We start from the raw sequence: 17,253 nt of genomic DNA on the forward strand, positions 1-17,253 counted from the left end.
ATAAGAGAGTAGCTAAGGGGATCATGAAATAACCAAATGTTATTTGGAGAGAGAGGTGAATAATGGATTTTTCAATTTGTTGGCAGTTAAAAAAAAATCTTTTCAACTTGAACCAACTCCAAAATTCTGACACATGCTGGTGAATTGAAGAAGGCAACGAGTTTCATTTTGAGTCAGACAAAATATTTTGTATGCCTTGAAACAATCTGGTTTGGTTTGGTTTCCATGCAGTTTTTAACTTAAAACCAACGGAAATGAAGGACTAGTTTTGCAAATTTTTGAGGTACAGTGAGCAAGTGGCGGTGGTTGTGGTGTTGGTGGCCAACTTCAAGCCCAGTAGTTAGAGCTCTCACTGGGATGTGAGAGACCCAGGTTCAATTTCCCCCTCTGCTTGATATGGAGCAGGGATTTGAATGTGGGTCCCCCACATTGTGGGTGTATGCCTTGGACATTGGGGGCTACAGAATATTCTGGTGTGTTGATCTCTCTCAATCTCTCCTGTTACAGCTGTTCCATTCTATCATCTGCAGATAGAGAGTACTCTATAGCCTGGTGGATAGGGAACTCAGCAGGGAGGGGGAGAGCCAAATTCATGTCCTTGCCCCACATCTCAGGTGAGTGCCCTGACCACTGGGCTCAAAGTTATAAGGTGAGCACACTACTTCTACCTCCTCCCATTCTGTGAATGGCATCTAAGCCCTAAAAAATGGCTGAAACTATTTGATGAATTTGTGTCAAATTCATTAATAGTTTTAGGTTGACTGAAACTGAAGCTGTCCACAGATTAACTCTTTGTCTGAAAAATTTCCCCAACTCTACTTATGACCAATTAAAATAGTTAAATACCTGTCTACATCTTAGTTTCTCTTTAGATCTTTGGCCTCTGTGGTGACAAAGGAGTCCACTTCCTCTGCATAGTATTGCTGAGTCCTTAATGTGCATCTGAAGTGGTGCTCTATGGCTCAGGAAATATTATCTTTCATTTATAGGGTTGTTAGGTACGATGCATAAAATTACTGGATTTTGATCACAGACAGCCGTCCTACCTGTGTCAGCTGTTGGGGGTTTCTGGAGTTCTTTTTAATAACTGATGGATCCTGCATAGGCTTGCTGCAGAGGTGAATACAATGGAACGTCGTGCCCCTAGGGCAGAGTGCATGTGTCAGACTGCTGTAAGGTGCATATGGTACAACGTTGCCGTGGCAGGAAGGGAGGGTGTCAATTGTACAGTGTGTATATGGCAGGTTGGTACAATGTGCCTGTGATGGTGTATATACTAAGAACATAAGAATGGTCATATTGGGTCAGACCAGTGGTCCATCTAGCCCAGTATCTTGTCTTCTGACAGTGGCTAATGTCTAGGCATTAAGAGGATTCAGGACATGGGCTGAGGACTGCCTGGAAAGAGTCAGATTCCAAATCTACCTCCCTACCATGTGCTTCTTGGCTGGAGTCAAAGAACAGGCAGGGAAAAGCAGAGATTCTAGAAGGATAAGGCACCTGGAGCTCATCAGGCATCCAGGCCCAGCTGCTTTGTATCCCAGACAGGAAAAGGAAGCCAGAGTGGGGGGTGTGGTGCCCTGACCACAAAAAGTGGAGGCTGTGGAGGAAAATATATTTGTGCCCTGGAAAGACTTTCTTTTTTAGCTGGGTTTGTTCCAAAAAGGAGAAGCTAGAAGGGCTGGCGTGAGGGCCTGGAAGAGAACACCCTTTGACAGTGCCCGTGGTACTGGGGTGGAGAGGGGTAGTGGGCCCATAGCAGGGACACCCGTGGGTGGGCGCTGGCACAGTGCGACTGTGGGACAGAAGACCAATGTGTGTTTATTTTCTGTATGAACTACTATCCATTAGATACAGGCCCAGGTTGTGTGGTGTGATAGCAGCAGGATAAATGATTGTCTCTTTCGTTTGCCCTCTCATCACTCCATAGAGGTACTATGGACTCTGGTTGTAGGGTGCCACTGAAGGGGAAAAAAGGTGATTTTCTCCAGATGTCGCAGGAATCTGTGTTACTTCTCTTCAAAACTACCAGGCCTTTTCCTCTGCTTGAGTTTGGTAGAGAAGATAATAGACGGATCTGTATTTCTAATGCAAACATAGTATGTTTGACTACTAACTTGGTAGATTGGCTGCATAAGACCATGTAAAAATGGCTGCGTGTGGCCTTGTAAAAATGTCTTCTAAGCCTCATGTAGTGATATGCTGTGTATGCATTCAAGTGATTTCTTTGTTTTTCTATTGTGTTGGATAACCAGTAAGGCATTGGAAGCCTGTTTTTAAGAAGTAATTGTTCTGTTCACCTGTAATTTATGCACTTGGTTTTCATATTTCTGCCCAACTTTTAATGAGACTTCACTCTTCTAGCGGGGATGAGCAATACAATATGAGTGAGGGGTTGGGATTAATATCTTCCTACTGACAGCCATGTTTGATTTAGCTGGTAAACTTCTTTGGGCGGAGTCTGGACTAGATTAATCAGGGAGAATTAGGCACCTAACTGCTACTTTGAGTGCCTAAATCCAACATTTAGGTGCTACTGGAATTCACAAAACCACCGCTCAACTGCTGCCTAACCTTCTAGGTGCACTGCAGCACCTAAATCCCCCTGCTAAACCTCATCCTGACCTACTTTTACTGCCTGATACAGAATCTGTCTCCTGGTCTTCTAGATCTTCCATGGCAATGTCCTCATGTAGCCCTCTGTGTCTCCCTCTGCATTGCGCAGCACTGGGCAGGCTGTCAGCACTCAGTAAATCCAAGAAATAATCATCATGAACACTAGAGAGTCAGATAACAGAATGGATTAGTCTTGCTTCCTGCTAGCACATTTAACCGTCTGTAGCCACAACTGCAGCATGTGCACCTTACCAACTGGTAGTACCCTCTTGGTGTAAAATACAGATCGGAATGCCAAACCTCATCCTGACCTACTTCGTCCTCATCTAGTTCCTTCATCACATCTCTTTCTGTTATAGGCCCTCTTTTTCTTTTTTCTCTTTCTGTTCAGCCTTCCTCTCCTCCTCTGTTATTGCCAAACCAGCTATCTGTAACAGTCTGTCTGCTTCCCTCCACCCACCACTGACTCCCTTTGCACCATCCCATATTAAACCACAGATCCACACCCATATCTCTTGCTGACTACAACTGGTGACCATTTGCTGGATCCCCTCTCTAGCATTTACTATTATCCAACCTTCATGTTGCTGCTTCTGCTATTTATACCTGCCGTCACAGCTTCATAGCATAGCCTGTGTGTATTCTGATGTTATAGCTGTAGTGTGTTATGAGAGTTATGTGAGTGAGTCATTATAAAATTAAATTGTAATTTGCATGGTCTCTTTTTTTCTACAGGCATGCAACCCAGCAAGAGACCAATAAAACCGTTACTACCAGCACGAAAGCTATCAAGCAGCTGTCTGAGATTGTCAGAGGTTCATCTAGGGTATGTGCCTTTTGAGATGCCATTTAGATAGAAAGTTCGGTTTTGATTTTTAAAGATAAGTGGTGGGCAGCAAGTGCCTTAAAGTTGCTGACCTCAGTATCTTTATAATTTTCTTTGCTTTGATATAGTGATAGTGTTGAATTGCATGCTGCCTCGATAAATCATCATTGCAAAACAGATTCAAGGGACCACTGAGGACTTGTGGAAAGAGCTCTCTCCTGAGGCTGGCTCTCATTAACTTAGAAATCTACAGCCACATAGTGAAATCCCAGCTCTTTCCTATACTGTGTTTAAAACTTAAGCGCCCACATGTCAACTGGAGTAGCAGGGGAAGGTCCCATAGAAATCCTTAGACACTAGTCAGTGATGATGTCAAGAGAGGAACAAATTACACACTGGGTACAGGTGAGTCTACAAATAGGTGAAAGTGGATGTAAGTGGCAAAGGAGTGACACTCATATGGTGTGGCATTCATTGAGTGCAAATATGTTCAATTTACATACTGAGAGGCAGAGATGGGAAAATCAGAGCATGCTGAAGCTCGCACAAAAAATTCTGCTGGTGGTCCCCTTATGCCTAGTGTCCCGGTAGGTAGAACGCTCACCCAGGATGGGGGAGATGGGGGTTCAAAGCCTCACTTTGTAAGTTAAGGCAGTTCCTCACCATATTATAATTTATGCCAGCCCCAATTTTTGCAGGGGTATATTCAACCCCTATCCACCAAGATCTTGACAGTGCCCCCCGCAATGTCATAAGTCCTGCAAGCCTTTCTGGGAACAATTATTTAGCCACATGCAATCAGGCTATGATCAGAAAGCAGATTGGGCTAAACAAGACTTTAAAAATAAGTATCTTGTGCTGGATCCCATGCCAAAGATTCCTGGGTTTGACCTTCCATGGTCACCTTGGTCAACTCTGAACCAACCTTGGTAGATGCGGACATCTAATGTACAAGTTGAAAATCAAGAACTTCCCGGTGTGCAAGTGTGGTTCCCCACGGCAGACCATCGAACGTATCGCTACGTACTGCCCAATTTATAAATGTGGAGGAGGCATTACTGCAATAAATTGTGCTATTCCTGATGTAGCCATTTGGCTTGATCAACTTCAGGTGAAATTGTAGTTGCTGCTCTACACCAGACATAGGAAAGAAGGAGAAGAAGCAGCAGCTCCTAACATAAGCCGGTGCATCTCCCATTGACTCACCCAAATTGTGTGTGTTACACCCCTACTGGTTGTCCAGCAATTTCTAACAATTTGCCACTTACACCCATTTTCTGACCAACTTATTTCTAATGTGTAACTTACCACCATTTATGTCACTGCTGAATTTGGTCCATCGCATTCTCGTTGGGGAAGAGGACAGGGCTTGCTGTGTGCTCATAAGAACGGCCATGCTGGGTCAGACCAATGGTCCATTTAGCCCAATATCCTGTCTCCTACAGTGATCAATGTCAGATGCTTCTGGCACTTGGAGGTTTAGGGACACTGGAGCATTGGGTTGCATCCCTGACCATCTTGTTGATGGACCTATCCTCCAGGAACTTATCTAGTTCTTTTTTTTAACACATTTATACTTTTGGCCTTCACAGCATCCTTTGGCAATGAGTTCCACAGGTTGGCTGTGTGTTCTATGAAGAAGCACTTCATTTTTGTTTGTTTTAAGCATGCTGCCTATTAATTTCATCAGGTGACCCCTAGTTCTTGTGGTATGTGAAGGGATAACTAACACCTCCTATTCACTGTCTTCATACCATTAACGATTTTATAGACCTCAATCATATCCCCCCTTACTCATCTCTTTTCTAAATTGACCAATCCCAGTCTTGTTGATCTGTCCTTATACGGAAGCTGTTCCATACCCCATAATCATTTTTGTTGCTCTTCTTTTTACCCTTTCCAATTCGAATGTATCTCTTTTGAGATGACCAGATCTGCATGCAGTATTCAAGGTGTGGGCATACCATGGATTTATATAGTGGCATTATGATATTTTCTGTCTTATTATCTATTTGTGTGAATGGTTCTTAACATTCTGTTAGCTTTCTTGCCTGCCACTGCCCATTGAGTGGATGTTTTCAGAGAATTCTCCACAGTGACTCCAAGGTCTCTTTCTCGAATGGTAGAAATAGAAATTAATGGAGATATCCCTTCTCCTAGGACTGGAAGGGACCTTGAAAGGTCATCGAGTCCAGCCCCCTGCCTTCATTAGCAGGACCAAGTACTGATTTTGCCCCAGATCCCCAAGTGGCCACCTCAAGGATTGAACTCACAAGGCTGGGTTTAGCAGGCCAATGCTCAAACCATTGAGCTATCCCTCCCCACAAACATTGCCCGTAAATGCAATGGTAACAGCTAATTTAGACCCCTTTTGTATGTATAGTAGGGATTATATTTTCTGATGTGCATTACTTTGCGCTTATCAACATTGACTTTCATCTGCCATTTTGATGCCCAGTTACTCAGTTTTGTGAGATCCCTTTGTAACTATTGGCAGTCTTTTTTGGACTGAACTGTCTTGAATAACTTTCTATCATCTGCAAATTTTGCCACCTCACTGTTCACCCACTTTTCCAGATCACTTATGAATATGTTGAACAGCACTGGTCCTTGGGGGGGCCCCACTATTTACCTCTCTCCATTGTGAAAACTGACCATGTATTCCTGACCTTTGCTTCCTATCTTTTAATCAGTTAGTGATCCATGAGAGGATCTTCCCTTTTACCCGATGACTGCTTAGTTTGCTTAAGCACCTTTGGTGCTCATCTTGGAGAACAGAATCAACTTGAGTATTTATTAAATGACAGACCCCAGTAACACAGTAATTCAGTAGCTAAAACAAGAATATAATCCCTGTCTCTCAACTACCAGTCCTTTACCCACCCTACTCGAGCATGGACCCACGAGCCATACCTTCTCCTTACTGGATTGTGTCCTGGTGCACTCTCAGCAATCTGAGCTCTCCTCACATCTGCTCTTCCTGTAGCTTTCACTACCTAACGTTCCCTTGCAGCTTCGGCTACCTCTCCACCCCACAGCTGCGTCTCCTTGATATACCCGTACAACATTCTCTCCCACTCTGCGTTTGCCCTCCTTGTGGGTCCAGGGCTGCTGCTCCCCCAAACTATCCTTGCATCTTCTCCCTCCCGCCCTGATGTTCCCCAGAATTCCACATTTTCTTCCTTCCTAGACATTGCTCCCAGTGTCCCTCCTCCTAGAACAAGTATTAGTAGAACTGCCCAACTCAGGGTTTGTCCATATAGTCCCTAAGGGGCTGAAGCTGTGTTAATGTAAAACTCCATGTTTTATGAAGGAGCACAAGCATTGTTTCTTACAGTTGCCCGCCTGTATTGAGCGGTAAAGAAAAGGATGTAGCAGCAAATGAATACTCGAGCGAGGGTCGCGGTAGCCTTTGTCAGAGAGAGAATGAGCTGTGGGGCTGTTGAATGGTCAGATCAAAGCTGGCTGGAATGAAACAGAAGATGCCTCACTGACTTTATAAAGATGTGATGGCCTGGCCATTCTGTGCAGATCCCCATGTTATTCTGTGCAACCCAAATTGGGTCCAAGGGGAAGTCAAATAAGGTGAGCTGAAAAATAATGGCAATGCCATATGCTTGAATGTCATTATCAGCCCTTGAAGCCCGGGTGGATTCCAGCAGAGGAGGCTGTGGTCAGAACAGGTTTCACTGTAATGGATGGAAAGTTTTTAAATTAAAGAAAGTATATTTAAGAGCAGAAAGGAAAAGAGACGCAAACGTTTATGGTAATAGAAGAAATAAACTCGCAACTCTGTGTTGACATCACATCATAACTTTTCCTCTCCCTGGTCAATTAATTTAACAAATCTTTTTTTTATTCTTGCTTTATAACAGTGTGGAGCTTAAATAATTAAACCTACAAATTTTGATGTAAAACCTGTAGACTTTCTCCCTTATATAAAACAGATGGCTCTGATAGGGATTGGTTGCTGGGTCTCTAAGTCACTCTGGGGGAATCTGTGGATAGTGTTCCAAAGCTTTCCTCTTGTAAAGTTTCTTATAGCATGAGAAACCTTCCATTGATTTAAAGCTTTATAGTCAGTCCCTTCTGATCCATTTTTCTGTGTACTGCTTTGCACAAGAAGTTTTTCTTGTCCAACAGTGATGTGCCACCAGCCAAGTGCATTATGGATTTTTTCCCCCCTGCCTTCCTTTGAAGCATCATTTAGTGGCTAGAATTGTTGGAAGCAGGAGGCCCACCTGGATGAATTCATAGTATATCAGGAATAGATGCTGGTGTAGATAGACCACTGATTGGATCCATGTGAGAGGAGGCAGGATGCTGGTTTAGCTGGACACGCAGTCATGCTGGTGCTATCTCTAACCAACATTAAAGGGCTCACACCGAAAAGCCCCTTTCTGACACTGGGCCAGGCTAGGGTGCAAGTGTTTCTCATAGGGCTAATGTTAGGTTTGAATGATCTCATTAGATAAGTTCCTTAGGGCAGAGAACATGTCTGAATCCATGTTTGTAAAGCTTGTTCAAAAGGGATGGTGTTCTGTCTCTAAAATGGGGATCATGTTCCCATCTTCTAAAGTGCTTTGAAATCTGAAGATGAGAAATGCGATGGAAGAGCCGGATGTGGTTATTGTTATTAAGTGATTTTTAATAATTTAATCAGGCATCTCCCATCCCTTCTAAAATATACCTCCCTATTCCTCAGCAATGTCTGAAACAATAAAACATGCACAGAGTTGCTAGATGTTTTTGAGCAGTGATTGTAATACACGATCGTTTTTTTTTTTAAATGATGTCCCCTCCCTTTCTCCCAACATATCTCTATGCAAACCTGAATAGTTTAGCCTTGAAGGGGCCTGAATTTTAAGATGCAAGTTCCAAGGCTTCAGAGGATTGTTCTGAACCACTGATGCTTTCTGGAAGATGATTCAACATACACACTGATTAAAAAATACTATAGTGTTGGTCCCAAACCCTCCGTTTTAGAACAATAATGCTGCAGCCCATTGAACTATTCCTGTTTATCGCATGTTATTTGGAGGAGTACTGCTGGCTTAGGCTTCCTTTTTTACTGAAATCCTAATTTTAAGAGCTCCTGCTCTCTTTGAAGTCAGTGATAAAATTCGTATTGACTCCAATGGGTGCTGGACTGGGTTTGGATGGATTTTGATCAGTACAGTTACCGGGGGTGGATTAAACAACCTGGGAACTGGAACTAGGTGGGGAGACACCCACTCAGTGATCTGGGGACTGAAACCATGTGTGCTGGTGGCTCTTATTTTCATCCAGCCCTTCTTGCTCATTGTGATATTCTGCTAATCCTCACTGACGCTGGTTGCAAAGTTCTCAATCAGGAGCCGGGGGGGACGGGACTGTGTTTGGAATTTCATTAATGTCCATAACCAAGCACTCATTTTTTCCAATTATCCCCAAATAGCTAACATCTAAAGGAGGGACTCCCCAAATCCATTTGCTAAAGAGGCTCTGGAACAATATTGCTACCAGAAAAGAGATTTTAATTACTAGAGATTTTAATTTCAATCACTGAACCCGTGAATCAGGGAGAGAACTTTTCTTGTTCTGGGTACCATGGTGAGCAAAGACTATTCTGGCTTTTGTCGGGCTGTGTTTGTTTGTGATGCAAACAATGTGCACCTTATTTTTAACTGTCATGATATCCATTACTACATCTCTCAATGCTGCTTAGAGTATATTCAATATAAGTTGTGGGAGAAGCTGTGTTAGTCAAACAGAGTGGAGTATGGTCCCCCATTATTTGCCGAAGAAGGTTTAAAAATAAAATAATAAATCAGTTTATTCCTACAAGGAAAGTATTGGTGGTATTGTTGTTGTTGTTGTTATTATTAATAATAATAATAATACTTTTATGAGCACCATTTTATTAGTATTATTTCTGTATTATTCCAAGTATTTATGAGGTACTCATCACTGCACTAATTGTCCTTTACAAGATATAAATATGAAAGACAACTTTCCCATATACTAGAACAAGTATTCAGTGACCCCTGACTTTAAAGTGGGAGAAACATAGTAAAATAAGAAATTCTAGAATGGCAGTTATAGGGAAGGTCTGAGCAAAGAGTCCATCTCGTATCCTCTCATAAATGTGGTCAGGTTTGAACTCAGGCATATGTCCCAGGGAAGTGAATTCCAGAGAGGAGGGCTTGTTACTGAGAACGCCCTGCTTCCCAGCATGTCGGTAAATGTATAGACAAGCCGGCCTCTGATTAGAACTCGTTTGTCCCTAAGCCAATCAGAATGAAGATGATTATTAATGGCATAGTACAGACCAAGTACAGAATCATCCATCAGACAAAATGATCAAATCAGTCATTTGTCATCATCCAAATAAACTCCTTTTGATGTGACATTCATTCTTCCAGAATCAATGTCCCCTGCATCAAAGACATTTGGGGTCTGCCTTGGCATTAAAAAGAGCTGCAGGAGACCATGCTACAACTTTCTGTTCCATTGAGAACATCTCTTCTATAGATGTGTTGTCATTAAATAAATGCATGAATTAAAATGTGGTGTCTAGAGCATCCTCCTGTAATATGTTTGCTTTTCATTTTCAATATACCTATAGTATTGCTCCATTTTGTGTGTTTGTTGTATAATGGATACAGAGTGTTTGTTGTTGTTTTTTGATTTTGATTTTGTATTTTTTTGCAGCTCGTGAACAAATACTCTGTTTTCCCAAAAGAGAATATGGGGATTTGTAACAAGAATAAAGCTTACATATTCTCAATGGTTTCTTGACTGTAGCATCATCAGTGTGACATGATAATTCATATCAATTAGATCTGGCCGAATAGCGGAAAAGGCATTTTTCTGCTTTTTTGGCAAGTTGCACTGATATTCATCACATTATGTACTCATTGAATAATATTGCTGATTGAATGCTGCAAAAAGTATTTGCTGAATATAACGTTCTGTGAGTACCGGTGAAATTCATCCACTAATGTATTCTCCAGATATGATTTGACCAGCCCTAAAATGAATGTCATGATGTCTGACAGACCTCCTGTGAAATCATATGGACAAAACCTGAGGTCTTTACTCAGATTTTGCCTGAAGTCAAACTCACTCTGACGCCAATGGGAATTTGCCTTAGGCCAGATCTACACTAGGAAAGGTTTGCTGGTATATCTGTACAGCTTATATTGGCAAAAAAAGTCATTTTGCCCTTGTAGATTGTACCAGTTTCCTGAGTGAAATAAGCCATACTAGCAAACATATATTTTTTTTCTTGGTATAACTACATCTGCATTAGGCTTTTGCTGGTGTAAAAATGTCATAAAAATCACATCCATAAGCGACTTTCCTACCAGCAAATGTTTATTCTTTAGACTAGACTTAGTAATGTCAGAGTGAAATATAAGGGCTTCGGGATTTGGCCTGTTGAAATTAGACATGCAAAAGGCCTATTAGGTCGTGTAGTCCAGCTACTACGTAGTCTATTTATTAAATAAATAATAAAGTATTCTAGGAGACAAATAGTCTGGGATTGTTCCCTATTGTATTTTCTCTTGTATTGTTTCTGATCTAGTTTTATTTGTCCAACAATAGTGTCCAGCCCTACCTTTGGAAGTGCTAGATTGCATAAACTAAGCAAAATCAGTCCAGTTTGGTATATACATGGGAGACTACTAGGAAAACTCAAAGGGTGAAGCATCCCCTTACTCACTAACCAAAATAACTTGCTGAAGCACCTTGGTATTTCTAGTAATTCAGGTACTGTTCCAATACCAGGCAGATCTAATGCTACTTTGCTTAGGAGATCTTGCAGGATCACAGCTCAAGGTCATACACAATCACTTTCTGCTGAATTGTCAGCCTTTTATTGGTTAGTAATGATTTTGTTACTTTTCTTTTTGTCTTTTAAATACAGCAAGAGCGACTTCAGCTGGACAGGTTGAATAACCAGCTGTCTGATGCCATCCAGCGATATGGAGCTGTGCAAAAGGTAATAGGACTCCCGCACTTTCTTTCACTTTTTGATTTGTGGATTTGGAAATATGTTGATCAACAGCAACTGTGGACTCCCAAGAACATGGAACTTGCCAATAGGGTGTCTCATGTCTTTTTGTGTGTGTTATATAGCATGATTATTGCAACATATTCGTACTGTTATTTTGTGGCATAGTGTATGGAAATACTGCAAAACATTTAGTGAAATAGCAACATATAAAATAATTTACTGGTAAACTGGCTCCATCCATCCATGGCTGAATGTCAGGGGCAGCTGTAGTACTGTGATGACGGCACAGCATGGCGCAGCGTAGGGTTGACACAACAGCTGCAGGATGGCTTGTGTGTCTTTAGGGGAGGTGAAAGAGAAAAAGAAACTTTAGTGTGCAGTGTTGCTCTTACGTATGTGATTTAAAGTGACACTGTCCCACATTGTTAGGCTTAAACATTGACCTACCTTGACAGCTCTGCTATATTAAAAGTTTAAGACCCTAAGGATTCCAGAGGCCTATAGCTGAATAGAAAATACTGCAACAGGTCAAACTGTTAAATGAAGTAACCAAAAGCCAATCCTCTCCTTCTGTTTTCCCTCCCCATCTTATTCCTGGGTGACCACCTCCATTTGCAAGGTTTCACCAGTCATCTCTATGCTGATGACTCACAAATTTACTTCCCCAATCCTGTCCTCTCTCCTATCGTCTGTTCCACATACGACAGCCTCGGAGCTGGTCAAAATTCGGAATTTCCATTCCACAGGAGATTCTGACATTTTAAAGAAAAGTTTTAATGTCAAACCAGAACGAAGACTAGACATTTTGAAATTTCCTGCAGAAAGAAAATTCTGGATTTTTGTTGTTGTTGTTGTTGTTTGAGAAAAATTGAAATGTTTCCTTTTGGTTATTCTGAAACAGAGCAACCAGCTACCCCCGGCTCCATAGGACTCCCTGGGCTCTCAGGATCCCTGGCTCTGGGGCAGCCCCACAATGCACACTGCCTCAGAGTTGGGGGCCCCAACTGCAGTGGAGTTGGAAGCCAATACCCTGAGGCTGTGTCTACACAGCCTGTGGGACTGAGCCTCAAAGCTATTTTTAGAGCGCTAGCATAAATCCTGCTAGCCCGAGTCTCTCCACCCAGCTTCTACGGGTTGTGTAGACAAACCTGGGAGCCCCTGCTAGAGTTGGGTGTCTCAGGTCTTCCTAGTCCACATGGGAGGGTTGCCCTGGAACTACAGACCCTGTAAACCTGGGCTCCCCAGCAAACCGCTAGGCGAGCTGGCATTTCAGCTGAAGTTCATCAAAACCGAACCGTTTCCACAGAACGCTTCAGTTTCAACAAATTGGCATTTCACAGCAAAAAAGCCACTTTGTGGGAAAAGTCCCAGCCAGCCCTACTCAATGAGGCATCTGCCTGAGTGCTCCAAACCCTGCTGAAGCACAGCCTGGCCAAACTTGAGCTCCTTACTTACCCTTCTGCAATGGGAGTTGCATGCACTTGTATCGAAAGTTGGGAAAAGGAGGATTCTGTGCAAATGAACTATTTGAAGCATACAATCCAGCCCTAACACTTGCATACAAGACACTTTCTGTGAGGATCTAATGGGATTTTATTTATTTTGATTAAACACACACACAAACCAGTTTTGTTTCTGATGGGTACCAAAGAGGTACCATTAGGGTAAAAGTCAAGTATCTGAATAACAACTAGTTCTTCCTCTGGCCTTGATTAACCACTTTAACCTGTACTTAATTTTAAATGTGGGCTGTCCCACCTCTGCTTAGCGAAGCTCTTTAATGATGTGCTTAGTTGTAAGCAGATGCTTAAGACCCATTCAAGTCAAGCATGTTCTTAAGTGCTTTGCTGAATTGGCCCCTTTGTCGATAGCACATTATATTACTGAAGTCGAAAGACTTTATTATTTTTTAAAAAACCCTCATGTATACTACACCATTGACACAGTTTACTTTTTTGCATGTGATGGTGGAAGTAGTCTGGGAAGATTCACTTACTGTTTCTCCTGCCTTAGAGCCAGGCTGTTTGTTTGGGTTTCCAACGCTGCAGGAAAGTGTTTTTTAAAACGTTTCCATAAAATCGTAGAATATCAGGGTTGGAAGGGACTTCAGGAGGTCATCTAGTCCAACCCTCTGCTCAAAGCAGAACCAATCCCCAACTAATTAGCCTTTAAAGTGTGTATATATAATAGAAATGTCACTGTATTATTTCTACTCATATGTCTCTTCATACACCCTTTCCTCCTCTGTTTCAAAAACCTAAGTGCTGGGTCTAAATTAGATGGCATTGTCTTGTTAAATCACAAGTCAAAAATATCTGTGTAATGAGTTTGTTGTTAGATACATGTTCATCAGCATATTCCATCTGTGCCGTGCGTCTGACTTCTTAAATAAATCCCATAGTGCCAAAATTAGCTGTTGCATTTTGCAGATGCCCGGTTGTGGCAGGAAGCTGAACTGACTGGTAAATTGCTACTTACCCACGTCCTGACTGTCATTTCTTAAATGCATATTTTGGTTTTGATAACCTTGTCATGCTTGAAGCTTAAATGACTTAATTCCTGAAAGGTCTACTTCTTCAAGGCAGTTTTTCCATTGCTAAGCTACAGGGTTATTTTAATTTCTATTTTTTAAAAATGTAACATGAATGAAAAAAGAGTAAAATGTGATTTTTCTCCCGCAATATTTGACCATCGAAGCCTCGACTCCAATCTCTTTTTTTTTTTCCTTTGGCAGAAAATAGCAGAGAAGTCCAAAGCTTTGCTTCCTTCTGGGCAGAGAAGCAGCAAACAGGTAGGTATGTGTGTTTGAACTTTAGAGGACAATAAATGAAGCATTAATAAAGTGCTAGTCTGTAATCCCCTTACTGATGTGGAGTAGCGCCATTGAATTCAATGGGGTTGTTCCTCCTTTTAAAATTGTATATCATTCAGTAGCATGTGTCACCCTTGGCAGATGGCAATGATCATAGAATCCTAACAAATACAAATGCTGAATGATCTTGATCAGTCCCTGGCTAATACAGGCCTATTCCCCACCATATGCTTTCTACTGTTTTGTCCACTCTGAAATGTCTCTAGAAATGGACTTTCTTGGGGAGATTTTTTCACATCTAACTGTTTTTACAAGTAGGGAATTTTTTGATACTGTATCTCAGACCTCATTTTTAAGGTGTGGTCACATAGGGAATTTATACACTCCAAGAAAAGGCCTGCAGAGGCCTGAGTCAGCCGAGGGCTGTAAAACTGTAGTGTGGATATTCATGGTTAGGCTCTGAGACTCTGTGAGAGGGGTGGGTCTCAGAGCCTAGGCTGCAGCCTGAGCCCAAATGTCTACACTGGTATTTTTAGCTCTGCAGCCCAAGCCCAAGTCAGCTGACCTTGGTTCTGAGGCTTGGTGCCGTAGGCGTTGTATTGCAATATAGGTATTCCCCTACTCTACATTATTTATGTATTTGACTTTCTCCTATGTATTTACACGCATGCACCCAAAGTGCCTCTCCCTGGCTCTAGGAGCTTTGATAACTACTAAGCATAATATATCGAAAAAAATAACTAATCACCAGCCAATCCCATAAAGGGACTTACATGCCCAGAGAAAAAAATCATCCTAAATGCAGCTCCAGTGGCTTTAGTAGCGTTACACCCAGAACATAAGAACAGCCACACTGGGTCACACCAATGGTCCATCTAGCCTTGTAGCCTGTCTTCCGACAGTGGCCAATGCCAGGCGCTGCAGAGGAAATGAACAGAACAAGCAATCATCGAGTGATCCATCCCCTGTTGCCCATTCCCTGCTTCTAGAACAGAACAGAACGGGGACAGTCAGAGCATGGTGTTGCATCCCTGACCATCCTGGCTAATAACCATTGATGGACCTATCCTCCATGGACTTATCTAGGTCTTTTTTTAAACCCTATTGTAGTTTTGGCCTTCACAACATCCCCTGGCAATGAGTTCTACAGGTTGCCTGTGTGTTGTGTGAAGAAATACTTCCTTTTGTTCCATTGGGTGACTCCTAGTTCTTGTGTTACGTAAAATGAAGTTGTCCCTCAAATCCTACATTGTGACATTCAGAAGAGCACTTACGTGCCTAAAACTGATATTGGGACACCAGAGCATGGAACTCAACTCCTCACTTAAGTGTCTACATTTGAAAAAGGTACCCTAAAGTTTCCTTCAAGGGATTTTTGAAAGATATTCCAGTTTGCCTGTAAATTCACATTTTCCTCCCTTGTTATTGTTCTTAGTTGGAGCTCTGGCCACCTTGCATCCTAAATTCCATCCAGCCCATGTTTAACATCTCTGTATGTTAATAGCACTGGTGCTTATCAATAAGGAGCTGTCAGGAAAACAGAAATTCCTTCCTGCAAAATATTCATGTTTTTGAAAAAACGAAATCCTGCCAACATACAAATGAAATGTTTCATGGGAACTGTTTCAGAAAAAAATCCATTTCTGGAGGATTGAAATGGAATGTTTCAGGTTCCCAGCTTGCTTGCCTTGAAGGCTTTTGACAATTACACTCCCACACCCCTGGGAGAGAGGGAAAGGCAAGGCATCAGGAAAGCAGAGCCCCTGTCCTCTCCCTCTCTGGCTCCGGGAGCTGGTTGGGGGAGGCAGGAAGAGAGTCAGGGTGCTGAGTGTCAGGCACCCTCCAGTAAAGCTTTTGTCAGTTTCACTGACCAAGAGTGAAATTTGACAGGAATCTTCCAGCCAGGTAGCCCTCATTTCAGTTTTTGCCAATGGATAATTGATTTCTTTCGCAAAACTTAATTTTTGTTGCAGAAAACTTTGGATTTGAGAAACCGGCATTTTTCATGTGTAAAATCAGGTTGTTTAAAAAAAAAATGACCATCTCTGCTAGGGAGTTGTGGAGAGTGGGGTGGATTCACAAATGATCCTGCAACTATGGAAAAGAAATTGGCCAGAAATTCATATTAATTTGCAGGTTTCAAATAATTAAGGTTCTATGTCTGACTTTGTTGGTATTAGTTTGCTGAGGTGTTCGTGTATTTCTTTAATCTCAGATAAAGCCGCCTTGTTAAATGGTTCCATTAGCTCTTTGGACCTTGGAATGAAGATACTTTAATTGTGTTATTCAGTTATGTGTTTATTGCCTTGTGATGTCTTTCCCCTCACACACACTTACCCTCAGCCAGTGGTGATTAATCATAGACAGAATATTGTACATGATCCCAAATGGCATATTCTTGTATCTTAGTTGGCCAAATCCTGATTCCACTTAAGTCAATGTACAAACTTCCATTGATTACAATGGGAATACAATGTGGTTCATTGTGAATATGATATCTTTGGTGGAAACTAACACCCTAAGTCAAGAAACCATCTAAGTACCTGCTTAAAGCTAAACACATGCTTAAGTGTCCTTCTTAAATGAAGGAAGCCTTCCTGAACTGGTTTAATCTGAGAGACTAAACTGACCTCAATGGAGCTAGGCTGTTTTACGCCAGCTATGGATCTTGTGTGGATAGCCACAGAAATATTGGACATCTTGGGCCACATTCTCCTTCTAGGGGGAGGGATAGCTCAGTGGTTTGAGCATTGGCCTGCTTAAACCTCGGGTTGTGAGTTCAATCCTTGAGGGTGCTATTTAGGGAACTGGGGTAAAAATCTGTCTGCAGATTGGTCCTGCTTTGAGTAGGGGGTTGGACTTGATAACCTCCTGAGGTCCTTTCTAGCCCTGATATTCTATGATTCATCAGTGTAGCTACACTGGCTTTTGTATGTAACTGAAAGCAATTTTTAACCTGCATTTTTAAAAGAAAATAGGTAACTGTTAGATCTTACC

The 17,253-nt window shown here is 42.0% G+C and overlaps 1 protein-coding gene across 5 annotated transcripts in view; it reads left to right on the top strand.

Moving 5' to 3' along the window:
* The window catches only part of LOC128831951 (t-SNARE domain-containing protein 1-like), a 699,719-nt gene that overhangs the window by 362,253 nt on the left and 320,213 nt on the right, over positions 1-17,253 (top strand). For all 5 annotated transcript variants that reach the window (XM_054018910.1, XM_054018909.1, XM_054018914.1 and 2 more), the window contains 3 exons: positions 3,352-3,442; positions 11,355-11,429; positions 14,179-14,235. In XM_054018910.1, the coding sequence (XP_053874885.1) occupies positions 3,352-3,442; positions 11,355-11,429; positions 14,179-14,235 (223 nt within the window). The remainder of the gene's footprint in view (positions 1-3,351; positions 3,443-11,354; positions 11,430-14,178; positions 14,236-17,253) is intronic.

Source organism: Malaclemys terrapin, chromosome 2, assembly GCF_027887155.1.
Source record: "Malaclemys terrapin pileata isolate rMalTer1 chromosome 2, rMalTer1.hap1, whole genome shotgun sequence".
NCBI classification, from domain to species: domain Eukaryota; kingdom Metazoa; phylum Chordata; order Testudines; family Emydidae; genus Malaclemys; species Malaclemys terrapin.